Source organism: Mizuhopecten yessoensis, unplaced genomic scaffold, assembly GCF_002113885.1.
Source record: "Mizuhopecten yessoensis strain PY_sf001 unplaced genomic scaffold, ASM211388v2 scaffold716361, whole genome shotgun sequence".
Taxonomy (NCBI): domain Eukaryota; kingdom Metazoa; phylum Mollusca; class Bivalvia; order Pectinida; family Pectinidae; genus Mizuhopecten; species Mizuhopecten yessoensis.
This window is the reverse complement of record NW_018480078.1, coordinates 36,050-50,925: the sequence shown is the minus strand read 5'-3', so window position 1 is coordinate 50,925 and position 14,876 is coordinate 36,050. Positions and strand designations below refer to the sequence as shown.

The window sequence follows — 14,876 nt, the reverse complement described above, 5'->3', positions numbered from 1 at the left end:
GGGGGTCAAAAGGGGTGAATTGGTTATATTTCTTGAAGTGTCTCTTCTCTGGATCTAAGAGATGGATACGATCATATTTGGTTGGATGCATTATCAGTTGGCATTGGTGGACTAAACATTTTACCAGATGAATGTCTGACCCCCTGGGTGGTTGAGGGGTAGGGTAAATAGGTGTTTTTAATTTGGAAATGATTAAGATCCCAACCCTATAAAGAGACACATACACATTTTCTACGAGAATAGCCCCGGGTTCTGGCCAAACCAATGGAGACTTAGTAGATTTGGATACACATATGAAGGCAGAATTGGCCCAGATAATGGCACTATCCCAAAGATATTAAAGCCATACTACTTTCATTGCGAATCTTTTGCCATAATTGCTTAACTATCTATGTGAGCGATACAGGTCCTCTGGGCCTCTTGATTTTCGATACTCCAGCGGTTGCGTATACGCTCACTTCCGCTCTCTGCTCTTGGAACATGCCATGACAAAATGGAAGGCTCTGTACATGTATGTGCCGCCACGTGGATGAAACAAGTAGACTAGCTAACTCCTTGATCCTATGATATTCATCTCTTCTTCTTTTTTTCTCCTACGGAAAAGGGGGAAATTGGCCATCCTAGGCTGAAGTGAGACGTTATGAAAAGTGAACAAGTGGGCATTTCATTGACGGTCAATACTGACAATACGTAGAAGTATGTATGGTAAGTTGGTAACAGTTCAGTGAAGAAATTATAATTCGGGCCATTTTGCTTGGAAAATAGTTGCAGTTCGATTTTTGCCAGTGAACTGAAACGACATCTTGTCCTCATAATTGCATCATTTAAAGGGTGTTTGTGTTAATTTTCCTACAGCCACAATACGCAACATGGTTCAAAGACAAATATTTATCTCAACGAATACATAATTTAGTTGAACTTGATAAGAGCATGTGAGATGTCTAAAGCAGTGGGTTACAGCCGTGATGTCAAAAGAAAAATGAACTTCAAATTGACGAGTCCTTACCTTTCAGCATCATCACTATTCCATGGGCTACGCTCAATTAAGTTCTCTAGACTAGAGCGACAGTAAGCGTAACCCCTGGTGAATCGAGGATGATCTTTCAGTGAGCTGATTTCTGAGGTAAAACAGTATACAATCTGTAATCGGTGCTGGTTTCAGGGGAGTTAAGGCAACTTACCCCCTCGCGTCAACTGAATCACAGACCCAAGTCGATGAAAAGAAGACGTAGAATACCTAACCAACACAACAACAAAGGTGCTGGTGTAATTATCAGTGTTTGAATGTCTTCCTGATCCGGTCTACATTTACGTGTTTCCTCGTCGATTACTAACGGCCACGCGCTTGTCTCTATACAGGGAAGGAGCAGCAAGCCAAACCAGAGACGTACTGTATATATACTACTGTCTTTATACGTCTCTTATCAAACACAAAAGATTATTGGGAATTTTGTCTAGTGCATGGTATATATAGGTCGTTAAGCTTACAAAGCAAGATCAATATGTATGCATGTACATCGTTCAGATGAAGTGACCTTGACAAATACCTTGACCTTCGCCTGCGAAGCAAAGGTGACATGTAGCGATCGTCCGCACAAACGATTACTCGCGATGTGTCTTGAAGGAGTACTTTTGATTTTCACGAAACATTGAACACGTACCCCATAGTATCAGTTATCCGCTCAAGATAAATTTTGAATCAAATCTGAAAATCAACATGGCTGCCATAGCGGGGCAGACGACACATGCACCCCACTTCCGTTGAATCCTGACCTTGATAGCTTTCTAAAACGATGGGCTGGGTATTAACAATTTTCAAATGAATGACATTGGCCTTTTTCAAGGAGAAGGGGGGGGGGGGGGGGATGTATATTTTCCTAAAGACCGAGATAGGGAGGGAGAGAGAGAGAGAGTGAATCGGAGGGCTCATTGAATTACATTGAAATCCTTTCAATGTGACGGGTCAAATATGATATAAACACTGTAATAGTAGTTTAAAATTGTTATTACTGAATCCAGCAGCAGCAAACAGTTCCACCAAAAACATTAAGTAAATTATCACCGTTGTTACACTAATCACAATCACAAATCTGGTAAATGTTTTGCCTTCTTTTGGAGCTAAAAGGAAACGTTAAAAGCACCGGATGAACATTGAAATCATAAACAAGAAGGTCGTTTGCAATGCACTTTGCTTTACATGATGAGAAAAGCAAAGTAATTTAATCGATCGCCAATGAACCTGGATAGGACGTTTGGCGTGCAGTCACAATGGCAGACTTTTGAAGATATTGAGAAAATTAGGCAGTAAAACGATGCCCTTTTGACATGCATATCATGACAAATCACACATATACAAAAGCTGTCTACTTTAACACTGTGACGTGTACGGTATACGAACAGGGAGACTAAATAGCTGTACCATGATTTGATTCGGTATACAAGTAAAACTGTGCATTTCTATAATCACTTGAATATCAATTAAGCTTTCATTCCCGTACCTGGCCTTGGAATGTGTCCTTTTGTGATCGTATTTCCCACACAGCACACAGATTATGGAATACGGATATAAATCAAAACGCAAGACTTCAATTTCTGAATATTTAAGCAACAAGGAAACTTTTATGATCTTTGTTATTTATGTATTCACCGACAAACACAGGTAGAGATAAGCACATGTATACAGATAACACATGTATACACTCGTGCAGAAGACACGTGAGTACAGTCACTGTGCTAACATAAACACCCGGACGTTATATCAATGTAGATAAGCTGTAGATGTCTCTTTTAATTTACATTTGAAGCTTAAACTTGACGTGTGGATATGATTAACGTTGTAACCAAATATATCCGCCCCATATTGTTCGCCCGTACCTAGCTCTGTCCACAATGAACCCGCACAGACCGGCTAATTATAGCTCAGATCTCGTGCGATCTGATCAATCGATGTGCTTTTACAGTCAGCAGCGATCGAGTTACATTCGACCACCACCCGTTTGTGAATGACGGGAATACCGGCGACATATTTTAATTGTTCATGCAACGAGTCCAGTGAAGCCGAACCATCACATTGGAGTTGCGTACACATACGTATAAACCTGCTGTATCGCATGACGTTTGTAGGTATAACCTCAAGTAACCCTGCCAACAGGAAGCGGGTAGTACAGATATGCCTTCCTGCTGCCAGCATGTGCGTCGGGAGTTTGAGCTGATGAACTTGGGGTTCGGTGGCGTGCGCCCGAACGACTTCACGCGCTTCCACGTAAGTGACACCGGCCTGTCTAAGCGCAGGTTGTTTATATGTACACAAAGGTGGAGTTGTTGGCTTGATAACTGCTAGCGACTTTATAAATGCTTGTATTGTCTCGATACAGAACCTGTGCTGATTACATGTTCAGGGCTATGTAGTGTTGTAAAATATATATATCCAGCATCGATTCAATACAACATGTGGTAATGCACAACTGCATGTGTGTCTTTTTAACATGCACTGCAAACACTGGTAGACAAAAGCAAAAAATCCATACCTCATAATATTACTGTATGTTCATCCCAACAGATATGCAAATATACGTATACATTTGTATCTTGATCAGCAACATTTAACAGCGATACTGTAGAGGAAGGAAGTATTGTATGTTTTGATTTGGCATGTAATCGATTGCAACTGACCGCTACATTTGTGGCAAAGTGGTCAATACTATCACGACTAGGCCTAATACGTCACGTGTCACAGTTTGAAGAAGCTTGTATACGTGAAGGTTACCATGACAACTCCTGTGAGATTACTAGGGTCGTGAGGTTCACTTTCGGGATGCAGTGGTGTGTAGCATTGTATCCCATTATCCATATAGTATGCCATTGAGAATTAGTGTGTCGGTGGTCGACGATCGACGCTCCATCCACAAGTCGATATTCAATCATTCATGTATGGGACATGTTGCAGGCCGAAGCATGTACATGGAACAATGATAAACTGCAGCTTGTCAAGTGAGAAGTAGGAAAGGCCAATTGCACGTGTAAGGAGTCTGCTGCACGTGTGTGTTGGGTAGTGTTGGTAGCACCGTTAGTTGCGCGCGATGTCTGGGTTTCATATGCAAATTTATACAAAATTACTAGACACGGAGGTCCATTGCAAACTATAACTCGGTTTTCTGGTAATTTTGTATATGCATGTACTTTCAAATGAAGCCCATACAACTGTGAGTCTTGAGACAGGAGTCGCAAAAGTATCGCCACTGACAAAATATTTGAATATAGTTCATAGAATAAGCGATATAAGATTTGACATGTATGTTGTTCATGTGAGTATAGTTCGTCTGCAAGAATTCTCTTTTTGACATGTGGAAAATTGACCGAGTTATGATGAATTTACTTGTTTACGATCTAGCGTATGTGTATTGAATTGCACAGTTAACGAAGCGTTATCTATAATACGGTACCATGTCCTTTTACGACAAATTGTCTAACGTTAATTGATACATGTCCCCTACCACGACGTTGTCAAGTCCTGAAAACACTTGCCCCTTACCACTAAAGTACCAAGTCGTGAACATGCATGTCCCCTACCACAACGTTGTCAAGTCCTGAAAACACTTACTCCTTACCACTAAATTACCAAGTCGTGAACATGCATGTCCCCTACCACAACACATTATCTAGTCATGATACAATTCTATACATACCCCCTACCTCAACACATTGCTTGGCCGTGATGACATACTTGTCGCCTACCACAACACATTGACAAGTCATGATACATGCACAATACACATTTCTTACCACATTGATGTACCCTTCTACAACACATTGTCTAAACAATGTAATGTATGTCCCTTGCCACACCATATGATTTATGTTCCCTACCACGACACATTGTCTCTTCGTTTAAAAATGCATGTCCCTTACCACGATGCATTGCAAAGGCATAGCATAATACATCCCTACCCCACCCAACTACAGCACATTACATATAGCCATGATACTTTGTCAATACGTAATACACAAGATTGTTCAGTCGTTTATATATATTAAGATAACGCTTAGATTTGAACTCAATCTGATACCTTACCTACCTTGGACCAAACATTAGTAACACACCTTATTTGACTTTCGGCCCCTTGGAAGTAGCATTGACCTTTGCAGTACGGATCTGAGAGAGGTTCGGTTGTACCAGGCTTGCGTTCTCGCAACAGCTAAGGTTCCATTACTTTATGATGGCGCAACTATAAACGAGCGGAAAGTGCCAACAGTTCCCGATTGAATATGTACACGGATGAGCTCTAACAACTGGCAGACCAAAATTGCCAATATGGAGAAAACACCTAGAAGACAGAGGTCCCAAATGTTTCAATCGGGGCTGCAGATTATTTTTCGTTCCTCCAATGTCCCCTTATCAGCTGATACAAACATTTAATTTTTTCAAGCAATAAAGTTCACAATTTAAAATTCATGGTTCGATATGGACAACTGGATAGTATGAATGTAGCAAAGTTGTAGTCTCCCCCGAGTTCAGAGGGACCTGGTAATTTGATTTTTAAAGATAGATAAGTTTGGGCCTATCCTAATATCAAGCGAATAGTATTAAGACATAAAAATATAACCAATTATTACATCGCTTGTTAAGTGTTTAATTCGTTTAGGATTCATACTACTAATTGGATGTAATTGGTGTTGTAGTTTCCATGGCCTCCCCTACTGTACGTGGTGTACCGAGTGGCACTGGCGCTTTACGCCTTGTTCTGGCTGCTTGTAACTGGTATGGAGTTTACGGCTAAGACGGCCCACAACGACCGGATCCACTCATGGCCCGTGTACTTGTCTCACTGGGCGTACCTGATTTTGACTTTGTACCTGCTCTTGTACGCATTGGCTGTGTCCTTCCACGTTTGTCGCCGACCAAAATACTTTTGGAGAGTTCCGTCGAGTGATACTAAAACGGACGTCTCGCAGGAACATACAAATGGAACCCTCTTAACAGAAGCAACACGTTCTTCAGAAGTTTCTCCTGAATTGAATAATACGGAACATCCTTTGGTATCAATCCAGCCTCCTAAAGAGAAGACATTACAATGGTACTTTAAGGTCACGTGGGCCCTGTATGGCGTGGTCTCTAACGCCGCAGCCATGGTCACGCTGGTCTTCTTTTTATACTTGTGGCCGAAGATGAGTTACAATGAAGGCGTCAGCAACATGAACCTCCAGACTCACGCCATCAATTTTGTCATAGTAGGACTTGATCATGTGCTCGGTCCGATTCCGGTGCGAATGTTGCACGCTTTGTACAGTGTTATCCTAGGTCTGATCTACCTATTATTTACTCTGGTTCTCCTCTGGACTGGTGACGTCAGACCCATTTATCCCTTCATCCTGGATTGGGCAAATGAATGGCGAACGTCACTTGTGACGTCAGCACTATTAGTGGTATTAGGGATACCTCTCATACATACGTTTTTCTTTGTCATGTTTAAAATCAAGGAATGCATTAGTACCAAAGTGAAACATTGCCTCGCTGAGAGGGAACTTCTCAAACGAATCCGCAAAGAACCCGTCACAGTGCTGTAGTGACGCTTGCCTACAAGTCTATGCATACTTTACAAGTTGGCTTTAACTTCAAACTTGTATCTGATCATGATCATTTTGAATTTCAGAACATTAAGGTTTCATTGCAAATTCTCATTGGTCAATCTTATTTTACTAAAGGAATGCAAGGAATAACGTGAGGTAATTTATTGCTTCATATCTACAGTGTATACGTCATATCCGGGCAATGTGTACATCATAGACAGTTCATAATAGGGAACGGTTATTACATACTCAAGATATATCTAATCTCTTGCATTTTGGAGTTTAAACCAAGAAGACATTTTCAAGGACATTAGTAAAATAGATATGATACTGTACTGTGGTTTTGGCGCTGTACTAATGTTAAATATGTCGTTGACCAATGATTGACCAATGATTGACACCTGCTCACTCGTTAGTTTGCTGTGTCGGGTTTTACACGTGCCTAATGAGTGTGAATATGCACTCACACTTTTTTTGCTTAGAAACAAGAAACAATTGCATTTTTCTGGTTTTGATAAATTGCAGTTACTTCCCCTCGTTCACTGGTCTCAAAACTGCTGGATAACTATATAACTCCCACTGTGTAAATCTTCATATATGACCTTTAAAATAACGAGCAAGATTAATCTGATCATTTATTTCAAAAGTGAACGCTTTTATCTATCAACCATCTTGCAGTCACGAAGAACAATCTGGGGAAAATCAAACGAGACTCCTGGAGGCGACCATGAAATTAAGACATACCATTGTGAGACCTTCCCTTGTAAGTAACGGAACCGAAAGTCGTCCATTATTTCCAGTTATCTTGACAAATCGAGTCACTCTGTCGCTTCAAACCAATAAAAAATCTTCCTTTTTCATTTTCTTGTCGCTTGTAAATCCGCCATTTCCAAAGATTGCTGTTCTAGATTTTTGTCACTATTTTGCGCATTTCTTGTTTCGCATTTATGCAATTATCACGCCACCTTTTCGATTTGTCACATTTGTTGAATAAAATGTTACCTTGTTTGATGCCTTCCTGTTGACACGCGCAGCGAAAATTATTACAGGTCGGAGGCAATCATGGTGGTTTGTAGAGGTCTTTTTAATGAAATAATTTAGGCATAACTTTACTAACAGGAAATAGTGTCAAACATGAATGCGAAAAAACGGTGTTCTGTTTTGGTAAACCACTTTTTTGTTTTCAACCTTTCGCCATGTCGTCATGAATATCAGATCCGGTGGTGATGCATACCGGGAAACGATCGCCGAGTCGCCCTTTGCGAACAAACTCCATATATCACCCAGTGTTAATTTCGCCCTTCACATGTAATAACTATATATTGCATGTTGTGAACTTTTATTCGCTGTCATGATAAATTTGCCCTCATTAAGGAGGGCGAAAAAGGCGAAAGTTAAACAGCGGCAAATTAAAACTGTCCCGGTATACAGTACCACGAAAAGAGAAGCTTACAAATTACCGACTTGAAATGGCAATTAAGTTTTCGACTTTGAAATGGTGGATTTTAACGGGATCGAAAATGGCTCTTGTTGTGGGGGTGACAAAGAGACAATTCGAACAAAATTGAAATGACTGAAATATCGTGTCTCACTTTTCAGCTCTCGGTAATGGCGTCTATAGTTCACAAGTGTATATATGTGATGTCGCATTTCACCACACATACAGCCGTGTACTCGAAAATTGCAGTAGTAATTTTATAAGCCAATTGAACTGTAAACCTCAATAAAATATATACCTGTTATCCGCGGCTCAATCAGTTCGCCTTCCATCGATATTCGCCTAAATAATATAAACCACCACTTCTGGCGCTGTATTAAAGGTCTACGTAACCGGTCTGGTCTATATCCCAAAAAACCCATTAGTAAAACAATTATAGATCTTGTGTGTACACGCTTGTGAAGGGGACTTTTAAATGACAGTATGTTAGTTACATTGAAAACCTGTTCCTACCATTAACAGTAGTATGTTAGACAAGTGACGTACGTCATGCTCGACTGTTTGTTGTCAATACAAAGAGTCATTTGTGTTTGTATCTCTATGACAATGATACAGCCATTATACCTCCCAAGACAACGCACTATCAGGGAACAGATCCCGAGAGAAAGGACCATAATGGATTAAGGACATTGCATATGGAGAATGATAGCTTACTAAATACAAATCAATATCAACTTGCATCGACATTAATTTATTGAAGAGCGTAAGAGGTACACATACCTAACCAATAATAACACTGCATTAGTCTTCTTCTATTACTTCCGTCCAGCAAAGTTTATACATTACATGTAGACCCCCGGGGAAAGTCCCACGGAGGTATTGTGCCCGCATGTAACAGTCTGACAGGGGAATACTCCGGCCGGAGTCAAGAATAGTCTGCCTTTTTTTTCAAGGACAGACTAGACATCCTAAATGTATTGGAGCTCGTAGAGTTATCCCATCATGATCCTAGATATCAACGTGATGTACTAAATTGCACACATCAACCAACAATGTTGTAATAAACCAAACATGTAAAGAAGATTTTCCATATCGGAAAACTCTCCGTGTTTTTTCGTCAAACTGTTACAGCAATCAAAGCGTGATGTCAAAGTAAAACTATGTCGGAAATTCCCGAACGATATCCAAATGATGATTACCGCCAGATGGGGTTGGTAGGCATATAAAACAGACTAAAATGACTGTTCAATAGTTTGTTTATAACGTTCGTTTAAAATTATGCAGAGCCGAACGAAACCACATATAGTAGTAACACATACTCTTCAAGATGCACTACCTTACATCACGGAAGAACAATGTTTCAACTGTTCGAATTGGGTTGCATGCAGTCATAAATGCGCATTTCAATCCTAAAATAACTTCACTTAAAAATGTCTGAAGAAGGTATTGTATTTGTGCACTGAACCAGACATCTTATTACGTATTTTGAACTTATATGAAGTAGCCAGTACGTACAGCAATTGAGTGGTTTTTGAAAGAAAATCTCGGGTTTCAATAGAAATGTAAAACCGTAGTCAACGTCGAAACTGTTTAATGTGTAAATTATTAAGAATGAAACTCGCAACGTATCTACAATTGAAAGGGCTTGTATTGGAATCTGTGTATAATACAATTCATATTGGATATTACCCGTGGTCACTGTGTGTACAATGTATATATAAACACGGGAAAGCAATAACTTAATACGGTTAGGTCAATCCAGAGGCACACGTATTAACACCCTGAGTAAACGTCGACAAGGAATAAGGTAAACAGACCCGTCATTGTGGCAAGATGGTCACTAGCTATCACTGAAACAATTCTTTTAAATTTCAAGCAAACCGGTGTACATTGTTTGTCATTTTACATACGATTGTAAGTGAACACAACGCATTGACAACCGTCATTATTGCACACATTTAAAAACGTAAAATTTTGTACACTTGACATACTTTTCTTGTACACATTCTCAAACGTCTGTTGTGCACATTGACATATGTCTGTTGTACACATTCACAAACGTCTGTTGTACATATTGACATATGTCTGTTGTACACATTCACAAACGTCTGTTGTACACATTGACATATGTCTGTTGTACACATTCACAAACGTCTGTTGTACACATTCACAAACGTCTGTTGTACACATTCACAAACTCTGTTGTACACATTAACGAACGTCTGTTGTACACATTCACAAACGTCTGTTGTACACATTGTCATATGTCTGTTGTACACATTCACAAACGTCTGTTTTAATGTCTCTTGTACACACTGACACACTTCTGCTGAACACATTCACAAACTTCTGTTATACACATTCTCAAACGCTTGTTGTACACATTCACAAACGTCTGTTGTACACATTGACATAGGTCTGTTGTACACATTCACAAACGTCTGTTTTAATGTGTGTTGTACACACTGACACACTTCTGCTGTACACATTCACAAACGCTTGTTGTACACATTCACAAACTCTGTTGTACACATTCACAAACGTCTGTTTTACACATTCACAAACGTCTGTTGTACACATTCACAAACGTCTGTGGTACACATTCACAAACGTCTGTTTTAGTGTCTGTGGTACACATTCACAAACGTCTGTGGTACACTGACAAACATCTGTTATAATGACTGTTGTCCACACTGACACACTTCTGTTTTACACATTAACAAACGTCTGTTGTACACATTCACAAACGTATGTTGTACACATTCACAAACGTCTGTTGTACACTGACACACAATGTTGTACACTTCTGTTGTTCACATTCGCAAACGCGTGTTGTACACATTCACAAACGTCTGTTATAATGTCTGTTGTACACACTGACACACCTCTGACACACTTCTGCTGTACACATTCACAAACGTATGTTGTACACATTCACAAACTTCACAAACGCTTGTTGTACACATTCACAAACTCTGTTGTACACATTCACAAACGTCTGGTGTACACATTCACAAACGTCTGTTGTGGACATTCACAAACGTCTGTTTTACACATTCCCAAACGTCTGTTGTACACTGACACACAATGTTGTACACTTCTGTTGTTCACATTCGCAAACGCGTGTTGTACACATTCACAAACGTCTGTTTTAATGTCTGTTGTACACACTGACACACTTCTGCTGTACACATTCACAAACTTCTGTTGTTCACATTCGCAAACGCTTGTTGTACACATTCACAAACGTCTGTTGTACACTGACAAACATATGTTGTACACTTTCACAAACGTCTGTTGTCCACATTCACAAACGTCTGTGGTACACATTCACAAACGTCTGTGGTTCACATTCACAAACGTCAGTTGTATACATTCACAAACGTCTGTTGTACACATTCACAAACGTCTGTTGTCCACATTCACAAACGTCTGTTGTCCACATTCACAAACGTCTGTTGTACACATTCACAAACTCTGTTGTACACATTCACAAACGCTTGTTGTACACATTCACAAACGTCTATGGTACACTGACAAACATCTGTGGTACACAGACAAACTCTGTTGTACACATTCACAAACGTCAGTTGTACAAACTGATAAACGTCTGTTGTACACACTGACAAACGCCTGTTGTATACATTCACAAACGCCCGTTGTACACATTCACAAACGTCTGTTTTACACATTCACAAACGTCTGTGATACACTGACACACAATGTTGTACATATTCACAAACGTGTGTTGTACACATTCACACACGTCTGTTGTACACATTCACAAACGTCTGTTGTACACATTCACAAACGTCTGTGGTACACTGACAAACGTCTGTGGTACACTGACAAACGTCTGTGGTACATTGACAAACGTTTGTTGTACACATTCACAAACGTATGTTGTACACACTGACAAACGTCTGTTGTACACACTGACAAACGCCTGTTGTACACATTCACAAACGCCTGTGGTACACACTGACAAACGCCTGTTGTACACACTGACAAACTTCTGTTGTACACATTCTCAAACGTCTGTTGTACACATTCACAAACGTCTGTTTTAATGTCTGTTGTACACGCTGACACACTACTGCTGAACACATTCACAAACTTCTGTTATACACATTCACAAACGCTTGTTGGACACATTCACAAACGTCTGTGGTACACTGACAAACGTCTGTGGTACATTGACAAACGTTTGTTGTACACATTCACAAACGTCTGTTTTAGTGTCTGCTGTACACATCCACAAACGCTTGTTGTACACATTCACAAACGTCTGTTGTACAAATTCACAAACTCTGTTGTACACATTCACACACGTCTGTTTTACACATTCACAAACGTCTGTTTTACACATTCACAAACGTCTGTTGTCCACATTCACAAACGTCTGTTTTACACATTAACAAACGTCTGTTTGAGTGTCTGCTGTACACATCCACAAACTCTTGTTGTACACATTCACAAACGGCTGTGGTACACTGACAAACGTCTGTGGTACACTGACAAACATCTGTTATAATGTCTGTTGTACACATTGCCACACCTCTGATGTACAAATTCACAAACTTCTGTTGTTCACATTCACAAACGTCTGTTGTACACATTCACTGTTGTACACATTCACAAACGTCAGTTGTACACATTCACAAACGTCTGTTTTACACATTAACAAACGTCTGTTTGAGTGTCTGCTGTACACATCCACAAACGCTTGCTGTACACATTCACAAACGTCTGTGGGACACATTCACAAACGTCTGTGGTACACTGACAAACAGCTGTTATAATGTCTGTTGTACACACTGACACACCTCTGCTGTACACATTAACAAACTTCTGTTGTTCACATTAACAAACGCTTGTTGTACACATTCACACACGTCTGTTTTACACATTCACAAGCGTCTGTTGTGCATATTCACAAACGTCTGTTGTACACTGACAAACATATGTTGTACACTTTCCCAAACGTCTGTTGTCCACATTCACAAACGTCTGTTGTACACTCACAAACATATGTTGTACACTTTCACAAACGTCTGTTGTCCACATTCACAAACGTCTGTTGTCCACATTCACAAACGTCTGTTGTACACATTCAAAAACTCTGTTGTACACATTCACAAACTTCTGTTGTTCACATTCACAAACGCTTGTTGTACACATTCACAAACGTCTGTGGTACACTGACAAACATCTGTGGTACACAGACAAACTCTGTTGTACACATTCACAAACGTCAGTTGTACACACTGATAAACGTCTGTTGTACAAACTGACAAACGCCTGTTGTACACATTCACAAACGCCTGTTGTACACATTCACAAACGTCTGTTTTACACATTCACAAACGTCTGTTGTACACTGACACACAATGTTGTACACATTCACAAACGTCTGTTGTACACATTCACAAACGTCTGCTGTACACATTCACAAACGTCTGTTGTACACATTCACAAACGTCTGTGGTACACATTCACAAACGTCTGTGGTACACTGACAAACGTCTGTGGTACATTGACAAACGTTTGTTGTACACATTCACAAACGTATGTTGTACACACTGACAAACGTCTGTTGTACACACTGACAAACGCCTGTTGTACACATTCACAAACGCCTGTGGTACACACTGACAAACGTCTGTTGTACACACTGACAAACGTCTGTTGTACACATTCACAAACGTCTGTTGTACTCATTCACAAACGTCTGTTGTACACACTGACAAACGTCTGTTGTACACACTGACAAACGTCTGTTGTACACACTGACAAACGTCTGTTGTACCCATTCACAAACGTCTGTTGTACACATTCACAAACGTCTGTGGTACACTTACAAACGTCTGTTGTCCACATTCACAAACATATGTGGTACACTGACAAACATCTGTGGTATACAGACAAACTCTGTTGTACACATTCACAAACGTCTGTTGTACACACTGATAAACGTTTTTTGTACACATTGACAAACGTCCTTGTACAGACAGACATTCTTTATTACCTCCTTTAGGAGGTTTCATATGGCAAAACAGTTTTACAAAATGTATTTAAATTTGTATATAGTTTTGAGAAGTATACATTAAATGAAGTATGTTGTATACATTGACAACATCTGTAATACAATTGGTAAACGTCTTTTTGATACATATACAAATGGAAAGAGTTGTACAAATGGAAAAAAACGTCTGTTTTACACATTGACAAATGCCACTGTACATGTGCTGGTTTGCGTTTAACAACGTTTTTGCGTTAATGCTTTATAACTGATATGTACCAACTATCAGAAGAAAAAAACAATTCGAACTCTATCTACAGATATCTCCGAATTTTATCAAGTATTTTTTTCCTAGCTCCTCCATGCAATGTTTCCGAACCCCACTAGGTAAACATGAACTTCGTCATTTAGTGTTTCCGAACCCTACCAGGCTAACACGAACTCCAAGAAGCAATGTTCCCGAACCCCACTTGGATAATATAAACTCTACCAGGTTAAATTAGGCTTCCAAACTTCACCAGGTACATGTAACATTTATTAAAACTACTAGGTTCTATTTCCTAACCCCCAGTAGCGCAACATTTAAATGCGTAGTAGAAGGAAATATATACTTCATATATATCTATCAAAGTTTGAAAATGACATGGGACTCTATCATATAACCCGAAATACTTCTTTAAAAAGCCTTTAAGATTTACTCAGACATCTAGTATTACACAAATAAAGCAATAGTTTGACTTACCCGGCAATGTTGTCCTCTTCCGTTAAAACATAACACTGACAGGGGTAAAAAGCACAGGTAGATTGATTAGTTTGTCACCTAACTGCACACAGGTAAACGTACATATA

The 14,876-nt window shown here is 39.7% G+C and overlaps 1 protein-coding gene across 1 annotated transcript; it reads left to right on the top strand.

Annotated features, from left to right (window-relative positions):
- The first annotated feature begins 2,671 nt into the window (after positions 1-2,671).
- On the top strand, positions 2,672-7,425 carry LOC110443886 (protein rolling stone-like). Its single transcript, XM_021488332.1, has 2 exons — positions 2,672-3,262; positions 5,680-7,425. Exons 1-2 carry the CDS (start codon positions 3,170-3,172, stop codon positions 6,562-6,564), a joined length of 978 nt encoding a protein of 325 aa, XP_021344007.1. The 5' UTR covers positions 2,672-3,169; the 3' UTR covers positions 6,565-7,425.
- The last annotated feature ends 7,451 nt before the right edge of the window (positions 7,426-14,876 follow it).

Bases quoted from the DNA above. Each gene is read 5' to 3' on its own strand.
- LOC110443886 (XM_021488332.1), top strand. From the start codon at position 3,170: ATGCCTTCCTGCTGCCAGCATGTGCGTCGGGAGTTTGAGCTGATGAAC. The intron at 3,263-5,679 runs GTAAGTGACACC...TTGGTGTTGTAG, and splicing joins ACGACTTCACGCGCTTCCAC to TTTCCATGGCCTCCCCTACT.